This window comes from Schistocerca piceifrons, chromosome 11, assembly GCF_021461385.2.
Source record: "Schistocerca piceifrons isolate TAMUIC-IGC-003096 chromosome 11, iqSchPice1.1, whole genome shotgun sequence".
Taxonomy (NCBI): domain Eukaryota; kingdom Metazoa; phylum Arthropoda; class Insecta; order Orthoptera; family Acrididae; genus Schistocerca; species Schistocerca piceifrons.
In genome coordinates, this window is record NC_060148.1 from 5975694 (window position 1) to 5993301 (window position 17608).

General features: G+C 44.0%; 1 protein-coding gene across 1 annotated transcript in view; it reads left to right on the forward strand.

Annotated features, from left to right (window-relative positions):
- The window catches only part of LOC124720197 (basic proline-rich protein-like), a 58735-nt gene that overhangs the window by 16714 nt on the left and 24413 nt on the right, over positions 1 to 17608 (forward strand). The window contains exon 4 of the mRNA XM_047245521.1: positions 4176 to 4304. Coding sequence (XP_047101477.1) covers positions 4176 to 4304 — 129 coding nt within the window. The remainder of the gene's footprint in view (positions 1 to 4175; positions 4305 to 17608) is intronic.

The window sequence follows — 17608 nt, forward strand, 5'->3', positions numbered from 1 at the left end:
ATAGAGCTGCGACCGTGAAACGTTGTAGCTGTTTCAGTATTCTCTGGATATAAGCACCGTCGCCGTCATAGGCGGAACAGTAGGGAGCGCCCGGCCGCCATGTCACCCTGATCCCTTCGGAAAAATAGAGCTGCGACCGTGAAACGTTGTCGCTGTGTCAGTATTCTCTAGATATAAGCACCGTCGTCGTCATAGGCAGAACAGTAGGGAGCGACCGACCGCCATGTCACCCTGATCCCTTCGGAAAAATAGAGCTGCGACCGTGAAACGTTGTCGCTGTGTCAGTATTCTCTAGATATAAGCACCGTCGTCGTCATAGGCAGAACAGTAGGGAGCGACCGACCGCCATGTCACCCTGATCCCTTCGGAAAAATAGAGCTGCGCCCGTGAAACGTTGTCGCTGTGTCAGTATTCTCTAGATATAAGCACCGTCGTCGTCATAGACGGAACAGTAGGGAGCGACCGACCGCCATGTCACGCTGATCCCTTCGGAAAAATAGAGCTGCGACCGTGAAACGTTGTCGCTGTGTCAGTATTCTCTAGATATAAGCACCGTCGTCGTCATAGGCAGAACAGTAGGGAGCGACCGACCGCCATGTCACCCTGATCCCTTCGGAAAAATAAAGCTGCGACCGTGAAACGTTGTAGCTGTGTCAGTATTCTCTAGATATAAGCACCGTCGTCGTCACAGGCGGAACAATAGGGAGCGACCGACCGCCATGTCACCCTATGTCAGTGTCGTGATTCGGATGGAGTACGGAGGGATAGAGGTTGGCGCACAGCACTCCGGGCCGCTAGTACGAGCAGTACGAAGGTCGTTCAATAAGTAATGCCCCACTTTTTTTTCTCGGAATATATTTATTGTTGAGTCAGAATTTGGTGACAAAATACATGAACGTGTCTTGACCATGTCCTGTTTTTCTACGTAGTCTCCATCACGTTCTGTGGACGTTTGGCAACGTTGTGGAGAGCATGTATCCGCTGCTGGTAAAAGCTCTTGTCTTGTAGGCGTAGCCATTTTTTCACTGCGCGAATGGCTCTCGTCATCTTCGAAGTGTGTTCCTCGTACAGAATCTTTAAAGCTGCCCTAAGAGATGGAAGTCTGACGGTGGCAGGTCTGGGCTGTAGGGCGTATGAGGTAGTGGTGCCAAAGAAAATTTGGCGACGTGTTCCCGGGTTCTCAGACTGACGTGTGGGCGTGCATTGTCGTTCTGGAACTAGATTCCTACTGGATTCTTGTCCTATCGAACACATCAGAAACTATTCTTGAGTTTATTCAGAGTCTTCATGTATCCCTCTGAAATGATTGTCCACCCTCTTGGCATAACATCCACTAGATTGACGCTATCACAGTCCCAGAAGACTGTCATCGTGAGTTTTCCGCCGGAGGGGGTTGTCTCGAATTTCTTCCATTTTGGTGAATGAGGATAGTGCCATTCCGTGGACTGACTTTTTGTTTCCGGTGCAAAATGGTACACCCAGTTTTCGTTGCCCATAACGATCCGTGACTGAAAGGCCTCTCTGTTGGTCTCAAAACGCTGACGAAAGGGCCTTTCTTTGAATCTTGTGCTCCACTGTGAGCGTTCGTGGAACCCATCGTGAGCACCTCTGAATATCCGAGAGTCTCCTCCATTGCAGACGCACTTAAAATGCTGACCTACAACTGTAGAGCCAATTGTCGAGTTGTGATGCGCCGTTGGGCAAGAATAATGGCGTCCGCACGACTCAGCACGTCTGGAGCAGTGGCTGTGACAGGACGTCCCGAGCGTGGCTGAGCGTGGAGCTGTGTTTCTGCGTTTCCCGAGGCTGTAACTTTCTTTACGAGTCAACCAACTGTACTCCTATCGACCGCAGCATCGCCATACACTGCACACAGACGTTTATGGATGTTCAGCACGGTTTCTTTTTCTGCACACAAAAATCCAATAACAGGTTGCTGCTCGTAACGTGAGTCGGGCTGCCATCTGCCAGAACGGTTTGAATCAACATGGATTCCGGAAACAGCGATCGTGAGAGACCCAACTCACTTTATTCGTTCATGAGACCCAGAAAATATTAGATACAGGCTCCCACGTAGATGCCATTTTCCTTGACTTCCGTAAGGCGTTCGATACAGTTCCGCACTGTCGCCTGATAAACAAAGTAAGAGCCTACGGAATATCAGACCAGCTGTGTGGCTGGATTGAAGAGTTTCTAGCAAACAGAACACAGCATGTTGTTCTCAATGGAGAGACGTCTACAGACGTCGAAGTAACCTCTGGCGTGCCACAGGGGAGTGTTATGGGACCATTGCTTTTCACAATACACCGGGTGATCAAAAAGTCAGTATAAATTTGAAAACTGAATAAACCACGGAATAATGTACATAGAGAGGTAAAAATTGACACACATGTTTGGAATGACATGGGGTTTTATTAGAACAAAAAAAAGTATTGCTAGATTCGTGAAAGATCCCCCGCGCGCGTCGTTTGGTGATGATCGTGTGCTCAGCCGCCACTTTCGTCACGCTTGTCCTCCCAGGTCCCCAGACCTCAGTCCGTGCGGTTATTGGCTTTGGGGTTACCTGAAGTCGCAAGTGTATCGTGATCGACCGACATCTCTACGGATGCTGAAAGACAACATCCGACGCCAATGCCTCACCATAACTCCGGACATGCTTTACAGTGCTGTTCACAACATTATTCCTCGACTACAGCTATTGTTGAGGAATGATGGTCGAGATATTCAGGATTTCCTGCAAAGAACATCATCTTTGCTTTGTCTTACTTTGTTATGCTAATTATTGCTATTCTGATCGCATGAAGCTCCATCTGTCGGACATTTTTGAACTTTTGTATTTTTTTTGTTCTAATAAAACCCCCATGTCATTCCATGCATGTGTGTCAATTTGTACTTCTCTGTCTGCATTATTTCGTGATTTATTCAGTTTTCAAATTTGTACTGACTTTTTGATCACCCGGTATATAGATGACCTAGTAGATAGTGTCGAAAGTTCCATGCGGCTTTTCGCGGATGATGCTGTAGTATACAGAGAACTTGCAGCATTAGAAAATTGCAGCGAAATGCAGGAAGATCTGCAGCGGATAGGCACTTGGTGCAGGGAGTGGCAATGACACCTAACATAGACAAATGTAATGTATTACGAATACATAGGAAGAAGGATCCTTTATTGTATGATTATATGATAGCGGAACAAACACTGGTAGCAGTTACTTCTGTAAAATATCTTGGGGTATGCGTGCGGAACGATTTGAAGTGGAATGATCATATGAAATTAATTGTTGGTAAGGCGGGTGCCAGGTTGGGATTCATTGGGAGAGTCCTTAGAAAATGTTGTCCATCAACAAAGGAGCTGGATTACAAAACACTCGTTCGACCTATACTCGAGTATTGCTCATCAGTGTGGGATCCGTACCAGATCGAGTTGACGGAGGAGATGGAGAAGATCCAAAGAAGAGCGGCGCGTTTCGTCACAGGGTTATTTGGTAAAGGTGACAGCGTTACGGGGATGTTTAGCAAACTCGAGTGGCAGACTCTGCAAGAGAGGCGCTCTGCATCGCGGTGTAGCTTGCAGTCCAGGTTTCGAGAGGGTGCGTTTCTGGATGAGGTATCGAATATATCGCTTCCCCCTGTTTATACCTCCCGAGGAGATCACGAATGTAAAATTAGAGAGATTCGAGCGTGCACGGAGGCTTTCCGGCAGTCTGTTTTTCCCGCAAACCATACACGACTGGAACAGGAAAGGGAGGTAATGAGTGGCACGTAAAGTGCCCTCCGCCACACACCGTTGGGTGGCTTGCTGAGTATAAATGTAGACGTAGATACTTTACCGGCGCACATAACAGACATCAAATGTAATGCACCAACCAGGTCTGTGTATATTAATGGCTTTTTTTTTAAAAAAAAAGTATGGGGCATTACTTACTGAACGACCCTCGTATATGCACGACCTGAGCCTCCCCACGCGACTAGCGCCCGAGAGGACAGATGTATAGTTTCTTCGCTGGTGCAGGATCCTATAGCAGACGACGTTCTTTGATGGAGATGGCACCTCTGTATACTTAAAATTCCCTAACACAGTTTAATGAGTGCAATGAGCAATTGTATTCGCTGTCATGTCTCGTGTTGCAATTTTAGTGCCCAGCAGGGTATTGAAACGAAGTGTGTGTGGGCAGCCCGCGATGCCGGTGCTGCGAGAGGAGGAACTGGCGTGCTGCTACCGCCCCCGTGGGGGCTCGCAGCTGCTGTACGCCAGCACGGGCGACCTCTACCAGGCGCTTCCGCCCCCGGCCGCCTCCGGCGCCGCCCCCGCCGTCTCCAGCGCCGCCCCCGCCGCCGTGGTGAGGGTGGCCCCCAGCGCCGCTGCCGCCCCCGGCGCGCTGCCCCACGACATCTACCGGACACCCGTCGTCCACCACCAGGTCAGGATCACCACCAGATACCATCACATGTGCTGACCACTTCCAGAAATCGACTTGTAAAGTTTGGCCCACCTCCTCCTCCTCCTCCTCTTATCGTTCCTTTACTTTCACTGTCCACCTCATAAGTCTGTTCTTCCTATTTCCTTTTCCTCTTCAACTCATCTGTAGATTGTTCATCATTCCACTGACTATCTCATTTTTACTCATTTTCATCTGTCTTCTCTCATTTTTCTCCCTACCTTCCTCATACTTCCTAATTGTCTCTCTCTTACCACTAATTTGTCTTTTATCTCTACAGTAGGTGACTGAGAACAATACAGTAGAGGAAGGGTGCCTATTATGCGATAGTTCCCTAATATGAGACGCCCCAAATGTCGTCATGTTAGGGGTTGCACTCTGGTGGAGAGTTTCTTAACGCTTTATTTGGCAAATGGTGAAAATAAAAACAAACTTTTTTCACTGCTTATATTTATTTATTATGCTTAATGATATACAATTCAGTCAGTTTTAGAAATTTTTTGAGAAAAATTATGAAAATTATGAAATGTTGCTTACAAGCAACATTGCCAGCAGTAGACCACATTTACACATATTGTAGAAAAAAAGTGTTTTCAATAACCTCAAGCAAAAGGTTTCCTGTAAGTGAATAATTTAATTTATAAACACATTTATGCATTCCTGCTGTGTAATAGAACTGTTTCATTTTCCCTTCTAGTTCTTCTTGTAATGGAATTTTTGGAAACAGTTCCTCTTCGGAACGAAGCACAATACTAGATTGCATTTTGAACACATGACTGTAGAAAATCCAGATGGACAATACCAACGACCTTTGGGACCGTATGCAGGCCAATGCCCCATATTATCTAATAGGACATCTTGTGTAACAGTCGGAGCTGTTGGCTTCCTCCTCTTCTTTTGTGGTGGTGTTATGCCTTCCTACTTTCTTTTCCCTGAAAACATCAAACCATTGGCAGTATCTGCCCTGAATGACTTCAGTGAGGTCTTCTTGTCCAGAGATTCTCTTTGAAATACCAGCCAGGCATTTGCAACACTCAGATGTAGCATAAATCCAATCAATCTGATGTACCAACAACACCTAGTTTTCATCGGTACTCTGTAGAGCTCTATCAGCATACCAGCAAGATCAACTCCTCCCATATGCTGCTTGTACTGGCGTACAATACTGGGACAGGGCACATCAATTCTTCTTTCTTCATTGCTGTCCATCATTTTACTGTTAAGAGTGGTTGGACACCACAAAGTGACCTTGCAAGTGTCAGATTTTATTGTTTTGAATATCCGACGTAAGCATATGTAATATACTAATGGCACTTGTGCCAACTATGGCCAATCTTGCTCACAGGCAACATAAAAGTTTTATACTATTTACGTAATTCAAAACAATATTAGATTGAAATATTTCCGCTGTAAACTCACCTCGGGGTATTTCTTGAAGAAAATCTACTAAGATTACTGCCAATTTATTGAAATCCACTCTTTCAGAACCAAAATAAGACACACCTGTTGCTCACACGAGGAGATCTCCGTAACACCACTGCACAAACTGCCATCTCGTGTGGAAAACTTTGAACTATTACAACCGGCATTCACGTTTAGGGGGGAGCGCGCAGTCTGTGAAGTAAAGCCACCACGGCCGCCTTAACCCTTTCGCTGCTACAGACACGTGCTCCCCGCATTTTGTCGTCACTGCACTGCTCGCCTGTGCAGAAACATCGTGTTCCGACTGCTTTGACACACTTTGTCATTCGATTTCACAAAAAGTATTTGGCCCAAAAATTTGATTTTTACACATCTTCTTGAGTGATGCCTTTGCCCCATAAATGACTTACTTTTGTTTCGATGTTTAACCCAGTTATTGTGCAGCATTAAATGTAGTAAACCACTGCACGAAATTTTGAAGAGTTTGCGGGGGTAGAAGTCCATAGCGTATACTTTCCGTATGCTCGATTTTAGTTGCGACAATGTTGAGAATCAAATGTGGACAAGATACCCAAATTTCATATAAAATTTACTGTATAAAAATACCTCATTTAATTTAAGTACCATATAGGTGTCGTATGTAATATTGATAAACATTCCGTCTTTCGCGACTGTAATAAAAGTTTTATTTATACCAGAGTCATTTCGCTTTTTTTCTAAAACGTTCTGATTAAAACAAAGTTGGCGAAGTACACAAAACTGAATTGTCGACGTAATGAAGCATAGAAACTAAAATATATTGTCTGTGAGGCGCAGTGCGCAAACAATTTGTGTTTGTCACAACGGACAGCAGATACTTGCCAAAACATAGACCAGTCGACGAAAACATTGAATATGATGTTGCCAAAGCAGCGAAGCAAAGAATTGCGTCAGACAATCAAGTAGCTTGGTAACGTACGAGCCGAAATTTTTAATACTGTCGCAAAAGAATATATCTCAGTATGAATAGTAAAACGGCGACTGCGGAAGAGAAGATATACAAACAGAACACACAACTTGAATATTGTATGTGTGCCTTTTCATTGTTTTTAATTGCTGTGAAAAGAAATATTGGAGGACAAAATTAGAAAAACCGAAAACTTATTATGATTATAATGAAGAGACAAAGCACTAGAAATTTCAAAAAGTTACATTCAAACGAATGAAATTCATGAAGTGCGACACTTCGAAATAGTTCTTAAATAAAGAAAATATTAAGCACCGCACAAGGTTTGAACGCACAGTCTTTGGCATAACACCCAAACACCTTTTTTTTTAAAAAAAAATCTCATTTTTTTCGCTTTTGTTCGTTACATCTGCTCGGGGCGGACGCCGGTAGACATCCGTGTAAGTTCGTTGTTGATCCATCAACACAGTTTTTTTTTTTTAAATTACAGAAGGTAGCTAACCCTCTGACCGAACACGCTGAGCTACCGTGCCGCCTAATACCTTAACCATTACGCTAACGCAGCTCACCATTTAACGGATGTCTAGAAGGACCCTAAACTACCACGCAAAATACCGACAAACACCGTTGGTATGACTATGAATTACTCACGTTTCGTCGAAGTACAATAGGAAATAAACAATCACCGCTGTTCTTTATTGCGAAAAAGCGGTTCGTGACAATGATACAAACACCTTTCCTTGCTATCGCCTGAATTAGGAGGCTTATTGCTTGTTTGGTTTAATTAATTAATAGAATATGAAGCAATTGGTATAAAGAATGCTTTTTCCAAACTTCCTACAAAAGAAAGCCTGCTATCAAGACATTGCTTTTGTTCAATTACTTTATTTATGACTGAACGTTTCTCACACTGAAGACACTCGTCCGTGCTCTGCACTGCAGTCGAGATCTGGCAACGTCGTTCTCTGTTCGATGGCTGACTGTGGTTTGTGACGTCAGATGCGTAGAACTAACCTAAACTCGGCCGCCGTCGTAAATGACGCGCACTTTGGTAGGACGCCATAGTTGAGCCGGACGGAGTACGTAGAGGTTGATACAAAATTTCTTGTGTTTGGAGTTTTTGCGACATCGGTGTTAAGACAATATTTCAGCTTAAAGGTGAGTGGATATTACTGCACTCTCTTATTGTTGTTATTTCTGACGGTATTACCTATAATCATTGACAGGTTCATTTTCCAACGAACGTTGTTAGCAAGTCCGTGATTCTTTGTGTAAAATGGCGAAATTCCTAACATGCGATAGTACTGGGATCCAAATACGCGATAGTGTCGCATATTACGATACCTATCGCAGAACCACCTGGAGACAGTCAAATAGGTCAAACGTCGCGTTCGTGTTCTCCTGCGTTACTAACTCCTTATGTGAAGCAATTGCAAGAATCTAAGCAGAAGAAATCAGAGGCCGAAGCTAAGAAAGGAGCCAGAAAGTTATTTGGGGAGAAGAGTGAAAAAATCTGCAAATCGTAGACCTAAAGCGGAAGAATGGTCTAGTGACTCGGCACCCGATGTCCACATCTTGAGGACAGTGGGGATTCAGGCAGCAGTGCTGACGATGACGCGGAGTGTCTGTTCTGTGCCGGGCGCTTTTCTGAAGACGAACACGGGGGGAAGTGGGCACAGTGCACGAAATGTTATCGCTGGGCTCATGAAGATTGCGGTGTGACAGAAGACAATTTTGTTTGCCCCAGATGTCGTAAATAAAAACGTAAGTACTGTGAAATGAGTGAAGGAGAACAGAAATGAATGAACATGTAAAAATTGTATATTCATATGTCATTATTCTGTAATGAAATAATTAAAGAAAAATATTACTACTGTCTCATATTAGGAAACCTTGATCTCATTTCTACGAAATGCCTTGTTTGTGAAGATTTAATAGCTACTCTGAAATATTGATTTATTATTGCAAATACGATAATTGTATGATAAAATTAAATAATGCAAGATATTATTACCGTCATAAAAATACAGTTGCACCTACTTTTAGGCCTTTCAAATAGGTTTACAAAAGTGTGTCTCATATTAGGCGGCTTTCCTCTTCCTGGAATGCCGGCCAGGGTGGCCGAGCGGTTCTAGGCGCTACAGTATGGAACCGCGCGACCGCTACGGTCGCAGGTTCGAATCCTGCCTCGGGCATGCATGTGTGTGATGTCCGTAGGTTAGCTAGGTTTAAGTAGTTCTGAGTTCTAGGGGACTGATGGCCTTAGAAGTTAAGTCCCATAGTGCTCAGAGTCATTGCAACCATTTCATTTCTTCCTGCAATGGGTGATGTGTGGGTTGGGGAAACAGTCATTCCCCGTGCTCAGATCCACCTAGCGGCTGCCCGCCGTCTGTGCCGCTGGCCGACTTAGATAGACTACGTGATCAAAAGTATCCGGACACCTGGCTGGGAATGACTTACACGTTCGTGGTGTCCTCCATCGGCAGTGCTGGAATTTGGTATGGTGTTGGCCCACCCTTAGCCTTAATGACAGCTTCCACTCTCGTAAGCATACGTTCGATCAGGTGATTGTTCTAAATTCCACTGCTGAGGAGATAAAACACGGGATTAAAGGCCTTCTGAAAATATGAAGCTATTAAGGCAATCTTGAAGATAAGATGCGAAAATTGGTATTTGTTTCCTTGGTTTGAAATGAAAAACGTATATGTTCCAGCATTTTTGGAAATTCAGCCATTAAGAGGGTAAAATAGTAGGTGGAAATAAATCAATATTAAAAAAAAAGTATTCTTAAGTCTACATCTATGAAAATTGGTATTTTACTTTTCGGTTAGAAATAAGAGGTCGTGTTTCAGCGTTTTTTGGGAATTCAGCCTCCTAAAGGAGTGAAATAAGGAATGTAAAGTTTTATGAAACTATTTCATAATGAAAACAGTTTTGAAGTCAAGTCTATGAAAATTTTGAAACGTCGCTCTTGAAAAATTAATGAATTACTGTGCTGATAAACCCCTACGTTATTTGATTTTGAAACAGCTGAGCAAAACTGAACATACTCAGACATTTCTCTCTTTACTTATTCTGATCAACACTAAACTGACACAATATTTTTAGCGCAACGCAATCTGACTTTCAAAAATCCCTACAAAAGAATGGCCCTGACTAACAATAACCTATACCTTTCATGAATCACTTACCTCACAAAAATCTTCGTTACTCGAACTACTGCAATACAGCGAGCGCCACTACTGCCAGCTAAATAAAAGATTCAAAGTACGGAAGGCACTAACTACTGATAGGCATAGTTAGCAAATGAAAGATTTTGGTAGAGAAGAAGCAATGTATTTACCTTAATATATATGTCAGTTCATGATATCCAGTATTACAAATTTCCTTTTTCTGACGGACACAAGTCCAGATCATCTGCTCTCAAAACTCCGCCATTTCTCTCCCCACATCCACCACTGCTGGCGGCTCACCTCCAACTGCGCAACGCTACATGCTGTTCACATCCAACTGACCAACACTACACAAGCGAATATTCCAACAATGCCAACCACACGCAGACTGCACACAGCACAGTCAGTGATTTACATACAGAGCGCTACGTGGCGTTACCAACATAAAAACCTAAACAGCCTACTCACAATTTTAATTTGGCTTCTCTGGTAGAAATTTAAAAAGTAGGTACTTCGCTGTTTTTGGAAATTCAATCCCGTAGGTGGTCAAATAGGGGGTGAAACTTTTTAAGAAAATATTTCGCTATATTATCTAGTTTTTAGAGATGAATCTATGAAAACTGGTATCATCGAGAAGTGATTCTCGGTTAAATATAAAGAAACACGTGTGAGGCGATGAAAGTTCGTACGGAAATATCATCACGAGAACGCAAAAGGTATGATACAACAGAAACCGTGGACTCGAGCTGACAGAAGCGCTTTTCGGTCAGAAGTACATTCGGAGGAGTACATGACATAATTAGCGTGAAAAGGATAGAAAGGGCCGCAGTTTGTGCCTAACGCCAAAATCTGATTAAAGGAAAACAAGACTTAGTCTGACAATACAGTCTAAGCGAGCGAAGCGGCGAGAGCTGACATGGTCGTTATGTACAAAAACACATTCATGTCTGCAACTGGATGACACTCCCTTCTCGTTAGTATTGAGACATGCATTGTTATCACACGACAGGAGTCTGGGTCGCCTTCAGGTCCATTGAAAGGTTGGATAGCGTGGTCTGCGGTTGTTTACGCGTACCACCCGCGGATGGAACAGAAAAGGGACAGCGAAAGGGTAGTGCTTGTAGAGTTAAGTACCCTCCGCCACATACGAGGGCTGCTCGAAAAGTGACTTTCCAAATTGCACGCGGAACGTGCATTCGCTTATGAATTTTTTTTGTTATGTTGGTACACATGACCCAAACATACGTTCCCAGTTTCAAGTGTACAGCATACTTCGTTTGTTTTTGACAGACAGAAATGTTAGATGTGTTTTAGTGTGCTCGGCGATTTTAGATTATTATAAAAATGGAGCACAGAATTTGCATCAAATTTTGTGTGAAAAATGGAATCGAGTGCTCTAAAACACTTGAAACGTTGACAGTGGCATACGGTGAGTCTGCTCTAAATAATAAAAAAAAACTCTTTACAAGTGGTACGAGCGGCCGAGAAGATGCCAATAATGGACCCTCGCACTGGACGCCCCAGCACATCGACAGATGATAACGTGGAAGCCGTGAAGAAAATTGTTTTGATAATCGTCGGATTATCGTAGAGACGTTCCTGAGGATGTTGGCATATCGGTCGGCTCGTGTCATGCAATTTTTTCCGACGTTTTGGTCACGAGACGTGTGTGGGCGAAGTTTGTTCCAAAACTTCTCAATTTTGATCAGAGGAACCGTCGCACGAGCATCGCTCAGGAGCTGTTGAATGAATGACGTCAACGATGAGCTTGATTTGCTCAAAAGCGTCATAACTGGTGACGAAACATGGTTCTGCGGTTATGACGCCGAAACAAAAGCCCAATCGCCCCAACGGAAGCACCCCGGAGAACCAAGACCGAAAAAAGCACGGCAAGTTCGCTCAAATGTGAAAGTGTTGCTCACTTTTTTTTTTTTTTCAATTACTGTGGCATAGAGCATCGTGAGCTTTTGCTTCAAGGTCGTACGGTCACTAAGGGGTATTACCTTGACGTTATGCGCCATTTGCGAGAAGCAATACACCAAAAAACGTCCGGAATTGTGGAAAAACAATTCGTGGCTTTTCCATCACGACAATGCACCTGCTCATTCATCGTTGCTTGTGAGAGAGAGTTTTTGGCCAAAACCAACACGACAATCGTGCCTCAGCCACCGTATTCGCCGGACTTGGACCCGTGCAACTTTCTCCTGCTCCCAAAACTGAAGAGACCTATGATAGGACGAAGATTTTCAGCGACTGAGGAAATAAAAACTGCATAGCTCGACGTACTCGAGGCTGTACCAAAAAGTGGTAATGAGAAGTGCTTCGAGGATTGGAAGAAGCGTTGGCACAATTGTATCTGAGGGGGATTGATGAATTGATGAGTGATGATTGATGAATTAATAAATATTTTCAAACTTCCTGGCAGATTAAGACTGTGTACCGGACCGAGACTCGAACACGTGACCTTTGCCTTTCGCGGGCAAGTGCTCTACCGAGCTACCCAAGCACGACTCACGCCCCGTCCTCACAGCTCTCATTCTGGAAACATCCCCCAGGCTGTGGCTAAGCCATGTCTCCGCAATATCCTTTCTTTTAGGAGTGCTAGTTCTGCAAGGTTCGCAGGAAAGCTGTAAAGTTAGGAAACTAAGGAGTCGAGGTACTGGCAGAAATAAAGCTGCGAGGACCGAGCCTGGTGGGTGAGCGGTAACGCTCGGGCCTGGCATTCGGGAGGACCTGGGTTCAATTCCCAGTCCGGCAGTCTTGGCTGAGGTTTCCGTGGTTTCCTTAGTCCCTCCAGGCAAATGCCGGGCCTGTACCCTTTCGATGGCCACGGCCAACATTCCCGCCCAATCCCTTCCCCCTCATAACTTAGCCGGCACGGTAGCTCAGCGTGTTCGGTCAGAGGGTTAGCTGCCCTCTGTAATAAAAAAAACTGAGTTAATCGATCAACAGCGAACTTAAACGGGTGTCTTACGACGTCCGCCCCGAGCAGATGCAAAAAAAAATTATAATAAATAGATAAATAAATGGTAGAGCACTTGCCCGTGAAAGGCAAAGGTCCTGAGTTCGAGTCTCGGTCCCGCACACAGTTTTAATCTGCCAGGAAGTTTCATACCAGCACACACTCTGCTGCAGACTGAAAAATCTCATTTTAATAAATATTTTTTTCGTAAAAGTATAACGACAGCTTACTATTTGAACAGACCTCGTACATACATCCGCACCTTGGTTGTCGGAGTTGTGTTGCAGTGTTTCACGAGAGAAGACGAGCTGTTGGCTGTGGGTTGTCGCCTTTAGGTATCGCTTCCCGTTGAAGTTAGCGCAGAGCGGAAACTATTCGTGCCCGTCTGGATACGGTGTTTATTAGCGGAATTAGCCAGCGGGAAGGTAATTGCGGAGAGCTGCCGTTCTAAAAATACCACGTGGCAACCCCGGTAATGAATACGAGACTGCTAATGCTAGGCTAGCGGAGCAGCATCAGGTTGCCGGTGGCGGAATTGTTTAATTGGCGGGAGGGGAGGTGGGCATCGGGGGTGGTTTACATTGCGGGGGGGGGGGGGTGGAGGGGAGGGGAAATGCAGCCCTCACAGCGCCCGTATCGGAATTAGCGGGTGCGAGGCGTCGACGGTAAAGTGATTACCGACCGTAACAGGCGTGATGCAGGGCCCGTGTCATTAGGGGTGTGACGTGCGCTGGTTGGGGGAGAGGAGTAAGGGGAGATTGCGCAGTAGGCGTCGGTCAGGAGGTGGGGAGGGGCAGGAGCAGGGAGAGGGGGGGGGGGGGGTTAAGGGGGCGTGGTTAAAATCTAAAACCTGCGACGGTCTTCCGTTTCTAACGTTAACTGAATTTTCCGTCACTACTCGAAGCAAACGCGACGCGTACTAAATGGGAAACACCTTCGTCGCGTATTTCACGAGGTTTCAGGCTTAAGCGGTGGTCAATAATAATGGATTACTTACAAACAAATGCAATAATTGGTAGAAACCTACCCCGGGGAAGATCAGTTTCGATTCCGTAGAAATATTGGGACACGTGAGGCGGTACTGACCCTACGACTTGTCTTAGAAGATAGATTAACGAAAGACAAACCTATGTTTCTAGCATTTGTAGACCTAGAAATAGCTTTTGACAATGTTGACTGGAATAGTCTCTTTCAAATTCTGAAGGTGGCAGGGGTAAAATACAGGGAGCGAAAGCCTGTTTACAATTTCTACAGTAACCTAAGAGTCCAGGGGCACGGAAGGGAAGTAGTGGTTGAGAAGGGAGTGAGAGAAGGTTGTAGCCTATCCCCAATGTTATTCAGTCTATACAGGGTGTTACAAAAAGGTACGGCCAAACTTTCAGGAAACATTCCTCACACACAAAGAAAGAAAACGTGTTTTGTGGACATGTGTCCGGAAACGCTTACTTTGCATGTTAGCGCTCATTTTATTACTTCTCTTCAAATCACATTAATCATGGAATGGAAACACACAGCAACAGAACGTACCAGCGTGACGTCAAACACTTTGTTACAGGAAATGTTCAAAATGTCCTCCGTTAGCGAGGATACGTGCATCCACCCTCCGTCGCATGGAATCCCTGATGCGCTGATGCAGCCCTGGAGAATGGCGTATTGTATCACAGCCGTCCACAATACGAGCACGAAGAGTCTCTACGTTTGGTACCGGGGTTGCGTAGAGAAGAGCTTCCAAATGCCCCCATAATGAAAGTCGAGAGGGTTGAGGTCAGGAGAGCGTGGAGGCCACGGAATTTGTCCGCCTCTACCAATCCATCGGTCACCGAATCTGTTGTTGAGAAGCGTACGAACACTTCGACGGAAATGTGCAGGAGCTCCATCGTGTACGAACCACATGTTGTGTCGTACTCGTAAAGGCACATGTTCTAGCAGCACAGGTAGAGTATCCCGTATGAAATCATGATAACGTGCTCCATTGAGCGTAGGTGGACGAAACTAAAATGAGCTCTAACATGGAAATTAAGCGTTTCCGGACACATGTCCACATAACATCATTTCTTTATTTGTGTGTGAGGAATGTTTCCTGAAAGTTTAGCCGTACCGTTTTGTAACACCCTGTATATTGAGCAGGCACTAAAGGAAAGAAAAAAAAATGGACTAAGAGTTGAAGTCCAGGGAGAATAAATAAGAACTTCCACATTTTCCGATGATATTGTAATTGTCAGGGACAGCAAAGGACTCGGAAGAACAGTTGAGCGAAATGAGCAGTGTCTTGAAAGGAGGATATGAGATTAACATCAATAAATGCAAAAGACGGATGATGGAATGTAGTCGAATTATCAGGTAATGCTGTGAGAATTAGATTAGCAAATAAGACTCTTAAAGTAGTAAATAAGTTTTGCTATTTTGGAAGCAAAATAACTGATTATAGTCGAAGTAGAGAGGATATAAAATGTAGATTGGCTGTGGCAAGGAAAGCGTTTGTGAATAAGAGAATTTTTGTTAATATCGAGTATAAATTTGTCAGGAAGTCTTTTCTGAAAGTATTTGTATGGAGTGTAGCTATGTACGGAAGTGAAACATGGACGGTAAATAGTTTAGACAAGAAGAGAATAGAAGCTTTCGAAATGTGGTGCTACAGAAGAATAGTGAAGATTAGATGGCTAGATCACGTAACTAATGAGGAGATACTGAACAGAATTGGGAAGAAGAGTAATTTGTGGCACAACTTGACTAGAAGAAGGGATCGGTTGGTAGGACATGTTCTGAGGCATCAAGGGATTGCCAAGTTAGTATTGGAGGGCAGCGTGGAGGGTAAATATCGTAGAGGGAGACCAAGAGATGAATACACTAAGCAGATTCAGTAGGATGTAGGTTGCAGTAGGTACTGAGAGATGAAGCAGCTTGCACAGGATAGAGTAGCATGGAGAGCTGTATCAAACCAGTCTCTGGGCTGAAGACCACAACAACAACATCATTGGTGGATCAAAAAATTGGTCAAAGAGTGTCGAGGATCACTCTCGGAAACTTCTTGAGAGAGAATTGATGTTGAACGAAAAAAAAAAAAACATCGCCCAGCATCTAATACTTCACTAGGAATGGTTTATCAACATACATAGGCGTCCCCATACGGTAGTCACTTGCAGACGCGACCACTTCTCCCTTGTAATTTTCAGTACAAAGTTTTTATTCATTACAGAATTCTTCGTGTAAATCTACACAATTACTCTGCAAAAACAGTTAAGTGCCTGGCAGAGGGTCCTTCGAACCACCTTCGAGCAGTTTGGCTACGATTCCGCGCTCGCGGGTTTGTGTGTGTGTGTGTGTGTGTGTGTGTGTGTGTGTGTGTGTGTGTGTGTGTGTGTGTGTGTGTGCGCGCGCGCGCGTGCAGGCTCTTGTTTCACTAGCTTTCGATAACTCTTAAAGAATTAGTCACTGGAATTTAAAAAATAAAATAGAAAAGTACAACTTCTGATATATCGCCATAGATAAGAAAGTTCAGTGTGTTTACGAACTGGCAAAGGAGTCCCTGTGTGCCATTATTCGCCAGAATCTCGTTTCGGTATCTAGAGCGGTTTAAGAGATATGAGGTATGTTGTAAATATTTCATTCCCGCGGCCGTGAGATCTGGAGTGTACGCGCTACATACGATCCATTATCTCGAGATCGGAGACAGATAGCGACCTCCTCCCAAGTCTAAACAAAAATTCGATATGTTAGCAGCATTTCATACACAGTAGTGACATGCGCACCAAACGGAAAATCATAGCGACCCCTATTTTTCATTGCAAACTTTTCGAAATTTGCGTAGCGACTTACTAAAATGTGTACACCACAATAAGTATGACCATTAGCGAGATGATGGGCATTTCGCCAACATGCTCACATATAACTGAGTAGATAACCATGCAGTTGGCGTGTGTTTCGCGTACGCCGACCGATATTTCGACGCCTCATTGTTGGCATTGTTTCCAGAGGGGTAGACCACGATCTGATATCAACTGAATGTTCGCATTACAGAAAATTACCACGAACTCTCAGCAATACAATCTTTGCAACACACCATAGAGTAAGTATCTCTGGAGTGAGCATTGCGTTCTGCGCATGTTTTCAACATTAAACCAGGATTGTCACGTGTTTTCGCGACTTCGCTGTGCGTGTGTGCTTTCCGCAGAGTTTGAAGTTTATAATATCAAGAGTTTTTGTTGTGTTTCACCGTTTGTTGATAGTGTAATAGCGATGGTGAATTACTGTTGTTTCTACGGATGCAAAGAAAAATATGTGAAAGGAGGGATAGTAACTTTTCAAGGGTACATACCATGTAACTCTAATTATAGTTATCATATTAGTAAGCGATACTGTGTGTGTTTAAAAATTTCGAGACGCATTATAATTAAGGCTTCATTCTGTAGACCTATTTTTCTACGATTTTATGACTATATAATAGATATTACGGCTCGTATAAAAGCTTACAAACAATCGCTTCCTCTCGTAAATTTTCTAGTGGAACAGGAAAGGGAATGGTTAGTTGTTGCAGCAAATATTACCCTCCATGCATTTATCAATGACTTATCGATTATGTATATAGATTTGAAAGACGGGAGACAAATTCAATAGTGTGGGAGTCTGTAATTGTCTTCGTATAATACGTGTGTCCAAACCTTTTTGT